The sequence below is a fragment of the Mustela nigripes genome, chromosome 12 (genome assembly GCF_022355385.1).
Source record: "Mustela nigripes isolate SB6536 chromosome 12, MUSNIG.SB6536, whole genome shotgun sequence".
In the NCBI taxonomy this organism is placed as follows: domain Eukaryota; kingdom Metazoa; phylum Chordata; class Mammalia; order Carnivora; family Mustelidae; genus Mustela; species Mustela nigripes.
In genome coordinates this window covers 47,514,031-47,529,932 of record NC_081568.1, presented here as the reverse complement: position 1 = coordinate 47,529,932, position 15,902 = coordinate 47,514,031, and the positions used below count along the sequence as shown (strand labels likewise).

The 15,902-nt window shown below is 39.0% G+C and overlaps 1 protein-coding gene across 1 annotated transcript in view; it reads left to right on the top strand.

Annotated features, from left to right (window-relative positions):
- Positions 1 to 13,756, top strand: part of HAVCR2 (hepatitis A virus cellular receptor 2) — a 21,874-nt gene extending 8,118 nt beyond the window's left edge. The window contains exons 5-8 of the mRNA XM_059416543.1: positions 2,906 to 2,946; positions 4,400 to 4,526; positions 7,827 to 7,863; positions 9,641 to 13,756. Coding sequence (XP_059272526.1) covers positions 2,906 to 2,946; positions 4,400 to 4,526; positions 7,827 to 7,863; positions 9,641 to 9,800 — 365 coding nt within the window. The 3' untranslated portion in view covers positions 9,801 to 13,756. The remainder of the gene's footprint in view (positions 1 to 2,905; positions 2,947 to 4,399; positions 4,527 to 7,826; positions 7,864 to 9,640) is intronic.
- Positions 13,757 to 15,902: the final 2,146 nt, after the last annotated feature.

Below are 15,902 nucleotides of genomic sequence, written 5' to 3'. Positions count from 1 at the left end.
TCTCTCTATCTCCCCATGTCCTCCATGCTATTTGTTATGCTCCACAATTAAGTGAAACCATATGATAATTGACTCTCTCTGCTTGACTTATTTCACTAAGCATAATCTCTTCCAGTCCCATCCATGTTGCTACAAAAGTTGGGTATTCATCCTTTCTGATGGAGGCATAATACTCCATAGTGTATATGGACCACATCTTCCTTATCCATTCGTCTGTTGAAGGGCATCTTGGTTCTTTCCACAGTTTGGCGACCGTGCCATTGCTGCTATAAACATTGGAGTACAGATGGCCCTTCTTTTCATGACATCTATATCTTTGGGGTAAATACCCAGTAGTGCAATTGCAGGGTCATAGGGAAGCTTTATTTTTAATTTCTTGAGGAATCTCCACACTGTGTTGGAGGGGATGTGGAGAAAGGGGAACCCTCTTACACTGTTGGTGGGAATGCGAGTTGGTGCAGCCTCTTTGGAGAACAGTGTGGAGATTCCACACGCAAGATTTTCTAATGTAAATCCAGGTTCTGCTTCCCTGTAATTAACCCTAGTCAATATTTATTGATGCCCATGTTCCCATTCAGGGCTCTAGTGTTCTTTACAACGTCACTGCCAAGTGGGCATTCACTGTATGCCCACCCACACACCTTCCTCCTGAGCTAGTGCATTTCCTCAGGGTTGTCCATATCATAAACAAGTCCTTTTCCCTTTAGTTTTTACTTTTTAGTTCCTTTCCTCTAGGGCAACAACGATGGGGTCTCCCCTTGTAAGTCAACTTGGTGTAGGTATACATACCTTTTCTTTTAATGTGGAATGTGGGTACATTGAATATGTTTGCTATTAAGTGGAGTGGAGCCTTAATAAGTAAAGGTTCCAAGGGTCTTGGAAGCTGCTAAACATGCTTTGAACACAAAACATTGTCATGTCTCTTCAACCTGAAGGAGGTGGAGCCAGGTCATGGTGAGTCCTCAGCTCTGGAGATCGACTTGGTTTGAATCTCAGGTTTGCCAAATTACTGGTTGTGTGATCTTATGCCAAGTACCTCTCTGAGACTCAGGTTCTTCTTTTGAAAAGTGGAAAAATAACAGTACTACTATATTGTGGTGAAGATTGAAAGATATGTGAATAAAGTGCTAAGCACCATGTGTGGCAGGTAATACGTGCTAGATGGTAACGATAGATTTATATGCTCTGAGACCATCTCATCCTGCCCTCAAAGCCCCCTCCACTCCAGCCAAGTCTTGGGTTCTCTAGGAAAACTAATGCATATTTTTTTTAACTGTCCTACTCACCTTGGTTGATGGTTATCTATATGAAATTAAGCTGTGATAATCAATAAAACAGTACTCTTGGGTTATTTTCACTGTAAATTGATTTTTTTTTAAAGAGGAGAAGTCAGTCTTACCATTTAGAGCAAGAGAAATAATTACAGGGAAGCAGAAACTGGAATTACATTAGAAAATCTTGTGTGTGGTTAGATTCATGTTTACTTAGCAGTTCCACCAATGTGGTTTTTATACTTTAAATTCCTTTTGGGTAGTAATAAGAGCAGAGGCAAGTGGAAGAGAATCTCTTTTATTTCCTTTTTTTAAAAAATGTATTCAGGCTGAGAGTATTAAAATTTTAATATTAAAATCATGGTTTATTAAACCAGGGGTTTTATATGAAAGGACTTGGGCTTTCAGGCTTCTAGAAAGTGGCCATGACATTTAAAAAGTTTCAGAGCCTCTGACTCAGCCAGAGACATGAACAGGCATCCTTAAGTTCCCCAAAGCTGACATTCTATATTGATTTTTTTAGAAGGCAGCATCTGTGAGGTCAGGGCCTGTGCCCAGGCTGTTGGCAGCTCTGTACCCCATGCCTGGTATAGAGTAAGGGTGTAGACCATGTTCATCGAATAGATAGACAGATGAATAAGTAAATGGGTAAGAAGGAAAAAAAGGTGAGCTGGCAACTGGGCAGTGTGTCCACTTGGAAGTGACCGTGCCAAGGTGAGGGTTGTTGAAGGCAGCATGGGAGTGTCTGTTTGAAGCCATGCAGACCTAAACCGGAAGGCCATTTCTGTTATTCACTAAGCTCCATTACCCTGAGTAAGTCTGTTCCCTTCTGAATTTTCAGCTTCTTCATCTAAGTAATGGAGCTAATAGTCCCTACTTTAGGATAACTGTTTTGAATGCTAAATGAGATACTTTGCTCAAAGAATTTAGCACAATGTCTGTTCATGGTAAATTAGAGCTATTGTTATTATTATTTTCATTTTTAGGCAACCAAATACCCTGTCTCCCTCTTAATGAGTAAACGTTAAACTTTTTCAAGAAAATTAACTTCTGTTATATTTTAAAGTCTAATTAAAATATAACGCCTGCTTGAGTGATATCAATGTTGTTGGAATTCTGCAGTCCTCTTTGGGGCCCTGTGGACACAACAAAGCATATATTCAACAGAGGTCTTCCTGGCAGAGGTCTCCTTTTTATTGCACCTAAAGAGCTGGGTTCATTATCTGGTTAAAAAAATTTGGTCACCCTAGGGGCACCTGGGTGCCTCAGTGGGTTAAGCCTCTGCCTTTGGCTCAAGTCATGGTCTCAGGGTCCTTGAGATCAAGCCCTGCATCAGGCTCTCTGCTCAGTGGGGAGTTTGCTTCCCCCTCTCCCTCTGATTGCTTCTCTGTCTACTTGTGATTTCTCTATGTGTCAAATAAATAAATAAAATCTTAAAAAAAAATTTGGTCACCCTAAAATTGCTTTGCAGGTATTTAAAAAATTTTATTGGTCTTGTGATTAATTATTGTGATGAGTATAAAGTAGATTTAATTTCAAATAAAATTATAGGTGTCTTTAGGATTTTTTAAAAGTTAGATAAAAGAAAAAATTCCTGACCATTCTATTGGCTTTTTTTTTTCTCTTTATGGCAGAGACTCAGACACTGGAGGGCCTCCATGATAAGGAACACACTGTAAGTGCATTTGTATGCCTGTGTGTGTGTGTGCATGTGTATATGTGTGTTAACTTCATGCTCAACTCAGAGAAAAGAAAGTTCAGCTTTAGTCCTTCTTGTTTGCTCTCTGCTTGGGGAAAAAAAAAAAATGCCTTAGTCTCCCTTAGCCTCAGTGCCCTTGGCTGATGATGCCAGTTCCAACTGCATAGGCCTGTTGTAAGGGTAGAATAAGGGAATATACGTAAAATGCCTGGCACGTAGTAAGTGTCAGAAAACCAAAACGAGGAAGCACTACTCTCTTGTCCCTCTTCTCCTATTTCACAACTGTATGACCCTGTGGAGGGTTCAAAGACCCTCCATCTCCCTAGAGTGTATTTCTTCTCATTTCCATGGCAAGCCCAATGAAAAAGATTATTTAAATTTATTACTATATGACAAGACAGCAGTCAGGAATATTGTAAGCCAAGAATTTCTATATCCACCTATAAATAAATCAATATTTTAATTAACCACAAATTTAGTGTCTCCCACCTTCTCAGAGTAAAAGGAAATCCCCTAGATAGCAAGCTTATAGTGGCAACTTAGAAATTTTGGGGGGACATATCCAGGAGTCTGCCTTCATTTAACCAAGTCCCCTACTTGTGTGTTTACAACCAAGGCTCAGCACTCTGTGTTTGCCCCTCTCTGTGACCAAGGACTGACTCTAAGTACCTCTGTATATCTATAGTATTTAATGCACAGTACCTTGCAATTAACACTCCTGTAGTACATGTTTATTGAATAAGTGCAGGATTTAATTTCTTTGACTTCTTTGTTTTAAATGTGTTCCCTATTATTGTTTTTAAACGGGAACATGGACTAAAATTTTGGAAGCAAAAGAATTTTCTGAGTCTCAGTTAAACAATTAAACAGTTCAGTGGATCAGAGCGATAGCCATAATAGTAACCACTGCTAACGCTGTGCTGAGCATTTTATATTTCTTATCACTTAATTTTTCCAAGGAGTCTATATGATGGTGGGAGACCTGGGATTTGAACCCAAGACTGTCTGGCTGTAAAGGTCTGGCTTTTAAATCACTGTCTTTCTGTGAATATGGGGGTTTCTCTGCAAGACACCAAGTTTTGACCGCTCTGAAACTCTCTGGAACACCAGGGCCCTTGAATGAATGGAGTTCCACTCTAAAGCCCATTTTTATTTGGGACGGGAGGGGAGTCCATTTACTAAGGGCTCCTTGTGCCCCCAACAGCATAGAAGTGACACATTTTATTGCCTTACTATCTGTGAAGAGTATGCTCATTGCTTTCTTTGGGGGTGTAAGGCCTGTCTGCAAGGAGACAGATCAGAGACGTCTCAAGGTCCCTGCCCTCCTGTGGTGCTATGAAAGGGACGGTCTGATGCACAAGTCATGAGACTGGCTGAGCACACAACTGGTTTCCTGCCACCTGCTACAGTTCTCTTTGTGTTTCCATAGCAAATACCCACGTGGGCTACTGAGTTACAAGACGCTGGTGCGACCACTAGAATGGGAGTCTACATTGGAGCAGGGGTCTCCGCCGGGCTGGCTCTTCTCCTTATCACTGGTGCTTTAATTCTCACATGTAAGTTGGTTGATGTTGCTTCTCTCTCCCTCTGATGTTAGAAAAGGAACCAACAGGGTGTCTGGGTGGCTCAATTGGTTAAGTGTCTGCCTTCAGCTCAGGTCATGATCCTGGAGTCTTGGAATCGAGTCCCGCAATGGGCTCCCTGCTCAGCGGGGAGTCTGCTTCTCCCTCTGGCCCTCCCCCCTCTCATGCTCTGTCTCTCTCTCTCTCTCATTCTCTCTCTCAAATAAATAAATAAAAATTTTAAAAAAGAACCAACACAAACCTAGATAGAAATATAAGTTTATACTTATACCTGAAGGTGATAAAACTGAACACCCTGTAGTCCTCCCAAACCTACCAATAATAATAGCTATTTTTTACTCAGTGCTTACCATGTAATATGCAGGCATTGTGCTAAATGTTTTTACCTACATTTTATTATCACCATCTTATGCAGTAGGTAGTATTTATCACCATTTTATCATGCAGGAAGTATAGCTACAAGAGAGTAAGTCACTTTGCCACGGTTTCAGAATCCCTAAGAGGCAAAGCTGGAATTCAGACCCAAGCAGGCTGATTCGAGCACCTAGTCTCTTACCTTTGGCTAAGAACAAAAACCTCTTTAAATCATGAATTAGGCTTATTAGGAAGCACAAAAACAAAACTCATTTCTTTCTGTGCATTTTCCTATCTTATTTATGCCTCAGGCATAGGTCTTTAGGGAGAGGTGGCAAGTCCTGTTTCCGATGGGTCATGGGCCAGGATTTGTACATTTGTGTTTTGCTCCTTCACTGCATTTGTACACACATTATTATTTAAGTGATTTTTATTTAAAAAATCTTCTTAAGTTATGGTTTATTATACTTTAACTGCATATTTAAAGTATGTCCAACTTGATGAATTTCAACATGGAAGTCTATCACGACCTTTAAGACTCAACCAATGGCATCACCCCAGAAGCCTCACACACTGTTGTAATTATGATATATTCTCTTCTCTTTGAGGGCAGAGACTAAGGCCTTATACTCCATGGCTTAGTACATTCTAACAGCCTTTCCTACTCTACTTAAACATGCATAGTGGGTGACCAGCTGTCCCAGGTTTGCCCGGAAATGATGGGGTTCCTAGGATGTGGGATTCCAGTGCTAAAATTGGGACAGAGATTGGAAAATCAGGATGAATTGGTCACCCTAGTTGTGTGGCTTAAAGCTGATGAGTGCTTTATGCATATTAAATTCTCATAATTACTCTACTGACAAAGATACTAGTATTATTCCAATTTACCAAATGGAGAACTAAGGTGCTGTCCAAAGTCATACGGTTAATTGATAGATATGGAATCTGAAGACAAGATTCTCCTCTTCTTCACCATTATGCTATTCTGCCATTATTGGTAAATGGATTGTTCAAAGAAAAAATCTCCCCATCCACACTTACCTGAGTTTACTGAGAGGTAGCGGGGGTGGGGGTTCATGGATTGATCACAAGGATGTAAAGCCTACAAGTTGATAAAGAGCAGTAATAGCACTCATTACCTTTTTGAGTTCTGCCATGGGCTGGATATTAGGGGCCGTTCTAGTCTGTGTAAAGAGGTTTGAAGTGAGGTTTCTTCTCATTGGGGGAAGTCTGACACTTTGTACCCACATCTTTATTACTCCAAAGACATGGTTACCTAGAAGAACAGATGGGAAAGTCATGTTTGATTTGTGATATTTTCCCTAGAAGTTGCTGGAGAAAATCTTAAAACCAAGGTGACAGGTGTTTAAGTCAGGATATCAAAGCCATTAATTGGCAACAATACAACTAGCAATCTTGTATCTTTCTAGTGCTCTCTTTGCAATGAACATCCATCCTCAGTACTACTCAAATCTCCCTCATTTCTCACTCAACTGATGAAGTATCAAAGACCTATTCCTTCTTTGCCTTAGCCAAGACTTCATTCTTCTTTTTACCCCTTTCTCTAGAATCATCCCGTAGACACCTCTGTCTTCATTGTCATCAATCTTTCAGCAATATTTAATCAAATCGACCCTCACTCATTCTAGAAAGTCTTCCTTCTCTGGGCTTATAGAACACCACTCTCCTACTTCATTGGCCAATACTTTTCAGTCATTTTTGTTATTTCTTTTTTCTGCTTCACCTTTAGATGTTGATACTCCTCAGGGCTGGCCCTTTCCCTTTCTTATACACCCTTTAGGTGATCTATATTTCGACAGGCTTAAATGTCATCCTTAATTTCCCTCTACAAGTCAGAGTGTCTGTACAGTTGATACCTCCACTTAGATGTCTCCCACATTTAACATGTCCAAAATGGAGGTCTAGAGTCCATATTCCACCTTCCCAGAACACAACTTCTGCCTCTCTGATCTTCCCCATTATAGCGTTTCACTACCATCCATCTGGTTGCTTAAGTCAAAGCCAGAGGCCATCCTTGAATCCTGTTTTCTCTTAACACAAAATTCAGTTTTAATTCCTGCAGACTTTCTCCAAAATACATGTAAAATCCATTCATTATTCTCATCTCTCTTGGTCACCACCTTCCTCTGATCTGAGGCATCATGATCTCTACTCACTTCTCCATTTTTTTTATGCCTCTTTTAATCTACTCTTCACACAGCAGCTAGTGTGATCTTAAAACCCAAATTAGCTCTCATATTTCTGCTCTCCAATTATTTCTAATAGGTCTTTGAATAAATTCCAAAATCTTGATTATGATGTAAAAGGTCCTTTGGAGCTAGCCCCAGCATACCTCTCAGACCTTATGTTGGGCCACTCCCTTATTTCAGTTTCAGGAACCCCCCATCATCTTTACCAGGGGTTACCAGGGTTTACCACCTCTGGTTGAATTCTCCCCCTGGCTCTTCACTTGGCTGACACATTCTCTTTGTTCAGAACTGAGCTTGAAGTTCACCTCTTCTGAGAGTTTTTTTTCCTGACCACACTCTCCATCATCTGTTCTAGAGCCTTATTAGTTCCACAATTTGAAATTATTATTTAAATGCCTGCCTCCCTAGAACACAACTTTGAAGAAGTCAGGGATCACAATTCACTTTTGCATCTCCAGTGCCTAGCATCCTACCAGGCACATAGTAGATGCTCCATATATTTGCCGAATGTAAGAAATGCATCTGTATTACTTACTAGCATAGTTTGTGTAACAAATCAAGACACACATTGATAGTTTGATTTATTTCAATCCAAAAGGAGACCAGATTTCCCTAAACACTCCCTGCCTCCAGTGAGTTCATTTTATTTCTTATCTCTTTTGTTTCATGAGAATATTTTTAATTGACTTTTCTTCTACTTTTTACCTAGGGTATTCTTATAGCAAAGAGAAGTTACAGAACTCAAGGTAAGAATAATGGGTGTTGTAGGGGAAGGTGAGAATGTTGGAGGCCCCTATGCTAAGATGGCTTTGCTCTTAGAAGTCCGGCCCTAGGATTTAAACTTAGACTTCTTTCTTACCTTAGGCATGGATTAATGCAATACTAATTAAACATGCTACTCTGTTTTTCTTTTTGATTTCTCTAGTTTCATGGCCTAAAGTTAAGGTGTAGAATTCATCTTGCTATTGATAGGAAATGCTTTTCTGTATAATAATTTTTTTTTCAATGAATTGACCCTTCGATGATTGAGCTACTGGGTTACAAAAGTGAGTGAGAAACCCAGAATCTACTCTTGGGCTTTTATAGATCAGCCCAGGCATTCTCAACTTATGTTCCTATTAGAATCATCTAGGGCATTGAACATATTGTTGCCAACCCCAGAGCAAATAAATCAGAATCTTTGGGGGTGGGACCTAAGCATAAGTGTTTTTCTAAAAAATTTCCAGGTGATTCTAACGTGGAAACAGGGTTGAGATCTACTGGTCTATTATACTGCAGTCTTGGTATCCATTTTTAACTATATGTATATGAATACATATACACACATGCACATACCTCCATGCTAAATACATAAAGCTTAAATAACTTCTAGTGGAATGTACTGATTTTTGGTACATGGGTAGAATGAAGTGTAAAAAAAAAAAAAGACTCTGCCCGTTGAATACTATCTAGACCATGAATAATTTTAGAGAAAGTAGAGATAGTAATTTATGAAGACAGATAATCTATAGTAATAAAGTCAAATAAGGCCAAATAAAATATTTAATTATCACTGGCTTTCTATCTTCTGTGTGAAGATTTGTTATTAGAGCTGAAATTTGAAATGTGATACTACACATAGGTAATATTTACATGAATTAGTTCATTATTTGGTTGAAATTATTTGGTAAAGTTATCTGGTTAACGTTCATCTCTATCTATATATGTAAGTTCCATAGAAAATTAGGGCACTCTTGCCACATTAGTTTCCCTACCTCTTGATAGAGAACATGATGCTTAGTAGGCACTTTATCTGATGACTGAGCGAATAAATGCTCCTTATGGCAGCCCTGTGAAATAGAATGCTTATTATTCCCATTTTACAGATGACAACACTGAGATACGAAGTTTACTAACACGCCACCTCCATGGGATTTTTGTGTATTGTTCACTGCAGCATTTCTTGCTTCCTGGAATAGTGTCTAACATCCTAAATATTTCTTGATTGAGTGAGTGAAAAAAGAAACAACCAACCACCCAGTTTGTCTAAGATACTATGGCTGGTAAGAGACAGAGATAGAATTCCAACTCAAGTCTGACTCGGTCCATAACATATTCATACTTTTTTCTTTTTGAAATTATTCAAGCCCATAGAAGAACTGAAGTTACCATACAAGGCACCATAGAACCTTTCAATGAAACCTGTGATTTAACATTTTGACATACTTGCTTGGTTTGTTTCTCTGTTTATATACACAGTTTTTTCCTGAACCATTTGTAAGGACATTTCAGGCATCTTCACACTTCACCTCAAGACTTCAGTCTGTCCCTCCATATAAAACCATGCCAATTTTGTACTTAAGAAAATGAAGATGAATTCAAATTTCCTTAATTATTCCACATGTTATTTTATTGCTGTTTTATGGCCTTTTCCTCCTAGTTAGGACCTGATTGGGGATCATGTACTACATTTGTTCGTCCTCTTAACTGTATTCTGTGCTACCCAGGAGATGCTGAACTCAACTGGGACATTTCTTTCCACAGCCTCCTCACTTTGGGCAGCCCCCCTCCCTTGGGGTTAGCAAACACAGGAGCAGAAGGAATGCGCTCGCAGGAAAACATCTATGTCATTGAGGAGAACATATATGAAATGGAAGATCCATACGAATACTACTGCTATGTCAACAACGAGCAGCAATCCTGACAACCTAGAGGTTTAACCCTTTAAGTGCCACCAGATCCCACGACGTCATTTTTGAGCATAGTGTCATCTTTGAAAACTATGAAATGTGTCAAATGATCAGTTTTAGAGACTCTGTCCATGGCCACCAAGCAGAGTTTTTACACTTTTTGATGATAATTAGCTCCCAGAGGGAGGGAACGGTGACCTGCCCTGCAGTTGGCACAACATGACTTCTGTGTTTCAGCCATCAGGGCTACCCAACTCAAAGACTACTAATTGGGACATTATAGCTCAAATGGGCTTTTATATAGAGTATGAATTTTTAATATGCAGTCCCCGAAATGCCAGGAAATTCAGTCACATGACGGATCAACAGAGCTCCTGAAAATATAGGGAAAATTATGTGCTGAGATACGTGCGTGTCTTTTTGGGGACAGAAAGACAAAAGGGGCCGCTGATTTTCAAAGAGATCTGTGATCTATAAAAAGTTAAGAAGCTACTGGAGGAGGAGAGAGTCTCGAATGTTCTCTCTGAGTTTCAAGACTAGTGCTTCTTCTCTGAATATTGATTCTTTAACAGTAAGTACCACTGCAGAGCTCTCCTTTGCCAGTTAGGTAGACTGCCCAGCAGGTCCTGTGGTGTGGCAGGAGCTCCCAGAGAAAAAGGAAGTGTGCCTCCTGTGTGTTGCCAAGTTTTGTCTGGGGTGCACTCAACGGGAAACATCTCCCAGCAACTTCTCCATTTATGGAGAGAACTGGAGCTCTGCTTTTATAGAAGAAGAAGCGGTAACTGGGACACACATTCTGGTGGAAAGAAGGCAAAGGGCTCCAACAGTCTAGATCAGCATCAAGTTCTTTGAGGGAAAGACTGTGCTTCTTCAGCTTCAATTTCAAGGTGGTAGCGACTTGGTTTATTTTACCCATTTTTTACCTGCCCAGTGCTCTCACACCTCACAGAAATTTATTAAACATCTTTGGAGTGAAAAAAACCTAAGAAAGGTAGCCTTCTGCAAAGTCTTTTCCATTGTAGGGTTTACATAGAGCTCTTCCAGAGAGCACACAGATAGTCCTAAGATCCCATATCTGCCCTTACCTGATCCCAGGTGGTGTTTGTTTCTTAGCTTCATTCCCAGCTCAGGCCTTTGGAAGCCTGTTACTCTTTTGTCTGTGTCGCCTTTCTTTTTCTTTTCTTTTCCTTTCTTTTTTCTCTTTTCTTTTTCTTCTCTTTCCCTTTCTCTTCTCCCTCTCTCTTTCTCTCTCTCTCTCTTTCACTCTCTCTTTCTCTTTCTTTCTTCTTCTTTTTTTTTTTTTTCTGGAGAGGGGCAGAGGAAAAGGAAGAGAAGGAATCTTAAGCAGGCTCCACAGCTGGCACGGAGTCCAATGTGGGGCTTGAGCTCTAAGATCATGACCTGAGCTAAAATTGAGTCAGATACTTAACCAACCGAACCATCCAGGTACCCCTGGATCCCCCTTTCTGCTGAGCCTCCTCAGCACCTAAATAATCAACAATAAAGTCCTGTTGCTGCCTTAGAACTGCTCCTCCCCACGTAATAATTAAACGGCTACCATGCTGTATGCAGAAAATGTTGGTCACCAACGATATAGGCAGCCTGTTTGTTTCTAGGAATCTTTCTGGCAGTCTTGTGTGAGTTATAATGTTCAGGCTGCATTTAGACAGTTTTGGGAAGTACTGCCTTTCTATAGGGAGATATATAAGGGAGATCATTTTGCAATGATAGGCATTGCATTGCATTGATAGGCAGCAGCTCTCATACAAGACTAAGAATTAATTATAAGTATTTTAAAGTTATGAAATTCTAGAGGGAAGGGATTTCAGAACTTATTGAGATCGACTCAATGGTTTCCCCAGCAGAAAGAAATTCTTATCCTACAAAAATCTTTAAACAAGGGTAATGTAGCCAGGATGATCATTGCAACAGTACTTGTAAGAGACTTTTCACCACCTGGGGAATCGTTGGTTATTGTGATGTCAACATGCTGGTGCAGTTAAAAAGAATTAAATGGTGTTAATTCATCACTGAACTGTTTTCCTAATTCAATGAATATTTAAATGTCTACTATATGCCAGATGTTCTGGTGCTGAGGTCATAAAGAGAGACCAAACAGACTTATCCTTGACCCCACAGAACTCATTTGATCTGACATAAGGTGGATTCATTCCATTCATTCAGTCATTGAGCATTTACTGGTACCTACTTTGTGCCAGACACTGTTCTTCTCTCTAGAAATACGGCAGTGAGGGAAACGGACAAAATTCCTGCTCTCATGGAGTTTATATTACTTGTTAGAGGAGAACACTATATTGTAAACAAAAGAAAAAAATTCTGGAACAATGTATGTAGTAGATGCTCATTTTTTCTTTTGCCTTTAAAAAAATCTGGAAAAATACACCAAAATTAATACGGCTACCCCACAGGGGCAAATGGTCATGTGACAGACTTTGTCCTTTACGTGATTTTATAATTGTTGGAATTATTATTTTTTTTTTTGTAATAGAAAATTAGATTTAAGCATTATAGCACTGTTTTCCTGTTTGTCTTCCTGATCATAGGAAGAAATGAAGACTAGGTTAAGCTAGATTTAAGGTCAAGACTGGCAGCAAGCCAGGACTGGAATCCTGGTTTTCAGAGTAGAATCTCTTCTATGTCAATTATGTGGAAGGGGGAAGTTGGCAGAAAGGGGAACAAACCCCTACAAGGCTACTACAAAGAGCCCAGGAGATAAGTGGTAACTTAATTAAAAACAGTGTAATAAGATCGGATGTATAGCTTGCTCCTAGAAGCATCTCAGCATTTTTCCTCCACAGCTCTTCCACAGGAGACCCCCAGGACAGGGGCACTCCTTGACCATTTGAGACTGAAAAACATAGCAGGACTGTGTTTTATCTGCATATCACTTCTTCTAGATTTGGAATTCCCGAGGCAGAAGTTCCAAGCAGGTCAATGCCTCCTTAGTTGATTTTTGGGTACCCCATCATGTCCATTCTCATTTAAACTCAATTTTCATTTAAATATAAATTTGAAAAATTAAGCTGAACACAATTTTGTTTCCAGTTTCTATTCAGAAAGTCTGGATCCTTCTGGAGATAAGTATAGATAGATGTCCCAGAGCAGCAATTTTTAAGATTTTTTCCACCATCTTTTTCTGGGACTCAGTTGGGAAGTGGGGGAAAAGGAAAGCTGGATCATTTGGTCGAAAGGTTCACAAGCTTGAGGAGGGCTCATAGTCTGTTTTCACTGGAAAATCTGTGCCGAGAAGCATATGAGTCAGAAATGTTTTAGGCTTGTAGATTCTCTGTGTCATTTCTTCAGTAATGGTGACCACAGTTACAGAGGTCATTCCAAGTCACTCATTTACTCATTCACTCATAGCAGTGATAATCTTTTGTGAATTATTGTTCGAATTCCTTCAGCTTACGGTGCAACTCTCCTTTTTCTGAGAAAGCAGTGGGGTTTTTTTTGTTGTTGTTGTTTTTGTTTTTAATGATTATTTAAGCTATTCCCTTGTGGTGGCAGTGAGACATCTGTTTAAATGTGCACATTATTTTAATGTGATTGTTTTGTAGGTGGGTCACCTTTGGAAAGTATTTCATTATGGTTTTATATTCTATACTTGTAACCTGTTCATGATACGTTGATATGTCTTTTGTAATTTCTATATTTTGTGTTTGTACTCTTTCATTCATGTAAAACTAGTTCATGTAAAATAGAAAGGGTTTCTACAACCAATGCAGTGTTTACCTTCTTTTGGTCAGCTCTGAAATATCTATAATCTGTACATCTGTATCTAATCTGTTTTAAATTTTATGTGCAGCTTCATTTGCCCTTACTGATTAATTGCAGCTGAATTTAGTTCTTGTTCAGAAAACACTTCAGTAAAAAGTAACAAGTGTAAAAATGAGGGGAAAGTTTTTTCCCACAGTTTTGCTATATTGTAACAAATAGACTATATACTGTAATATATTATAGCTATATTATAATGCAGATTTTTTTATTCATTTCTTTATCCCAAAGTTCACCACTATGACTTAGAAAACATCTCTTGACCTTAGTATTGGTTGAATCTGACAGTTAAAGTAGGGATCCAAGGGGAAGGAGCTTAAAAGCTTTAGGCTATGGGATCTCTGGAAGGTTCTTGCAGGGGAGTGGTGCCTTCCATCATTCTCTCCAGCAACCTTCAACAAAAATTCCTATTATGTAAACAGCAGCCAAATAGCTTCTGATCACCATGGGAGAAAAGAGTCATCCAACCTAACAGAATCTCAGGTAAAAACCAAGAAATAGGACGTTATCCTAGCTTTCTTATTTTAAGCAAATGTGTTTACAAGGGGCACTCTGGGTTAGACAGCTGATATGGAGCTTTACAGTATATTAAGATGTAAGTAAGAATCTCTATGAAGTGGAAGACACACATCTTGTTAGATTGCTTGTTTCCCTTATTATTGTTTTTTAACTTGTCATCTTGAAATACTTTAGGGTTTACAGAAAAATTGCAATGATAGTACAGAGTTCCTATATTCATTCACCAGTTTCCTCTAATGTTAACAGTGTACATAACCATGGTACCTCTGCCCAAACTAAGATATTAGCATTGCTATAACACTATTAACTACAGATTTTGGAATTCTGTTATTGATTTTTAAAATTTTAAGTTAAGTGCTTTTTGATAAATAAAACAGAGTTTAGGTTAAAGGTCAGCATTCCTATTCCCTGTCCTCCTTATCAAAGTTTCTCCCCAATCCCAATGCCCAGGAGGAATCACTGTTATTGCTTCATTCTTTTTGGCCAACACCATCTAGTAGAAATATAATGAAAACCACATAGGTAATTTTAAAAATATCTAGCCACATTTAAAAAGGTAAGTAGAAACAGGTGAAATTAATTTTTAATAGATTTTTTTTTTAACTCAGCCATCTAAAGTATTATTTTAGTGTAGAATAAATACAAACATCATTAATAAGTTCCTTTTTCCCCCATTTTATGCCTGAAACTCCAGTAAGTATTTTTTATTTAGAGCACATCTCATTTCTGATTAGTCACATTTTAAGTGCCTTATAGTGACATGTGGCTAGTGGCTACAGTATTAGTACAGTTCTAGATGATTCCCTGTTCTCTCTCATACACACACAAAGACACACATTGCAATTTACTTTTTCCACTGTTTGAAAAAGGTGATTGGTTTATGTCAGATTACATGGGACAAAAGCCTTCACTGAGATAATGGTAGTATTAAGTAGAACAAATCTTCATCATCTATTAAATTATTTCCCCATGCATAGATATTTAGCAAATAAGGCTGCAAAGAACATTCTTTATACAAAGACCTATGTGTATGTGTGTACTTCCAAGGCATAGGTATGGAATTGTAGTGTCAAAAGTAATTATTGTGTTTCAAGTATTATGATTATAGGACAATATTTTTTTAAAGATTTTTTATTTATGAGTAGAGAGCCTAATGTGGGGCTCAATCCCAGGACCCTGAGTCCATGACCTGGGTCGAAGGCAGAGGCTTAACCCACTGAGCTGAGCCAGGTGCCCCAGAACAGTATATTTTTAAAATAAGTATTTTAATACCTATTAAATTAAGCCACTATAGCCAATCACTGTATTGCTAAATGTATATTAACAGACATTTTAGAAAACTATTTACTCCAGCAATGTTCTTTCATCTCAGAATTATTTTTGGTTTTTTTTTGAAATTTGACTTAAGAATCGGTTTAAGGGGGCAACTGGGTGGCTCAATGGGGTAAAGCCTCTGGCTTCGGCTCAGGTCATGATCCCGGGGTCCTGGGATCGAGCCCTGTATCGGACTCTCTGCTTGACAGAGAGCCTGCTTCCTCCTCTCTCTCTGCCTGCCTCTCTGCCAGCTTGTGATCTCTGTCTGTCAGATAAATAAATAAAATCTTTTTAAAAAAAGGAACCAGTTTAAGCTAAAAATACATAGGCTAGGAGACTCTGACAGGCCTTGTTGCGTTGTAGTCACAGTTATCATTCACTCACTCATTCGTTTCCTTCCTTCTGCTCGTCCCCTTTCCCTCCCTCCTCATTCCTCCGTTCCTCCCTCTCTTCCTCTTTTCCTTCTTTCATTCCATCCATGCGCCTCC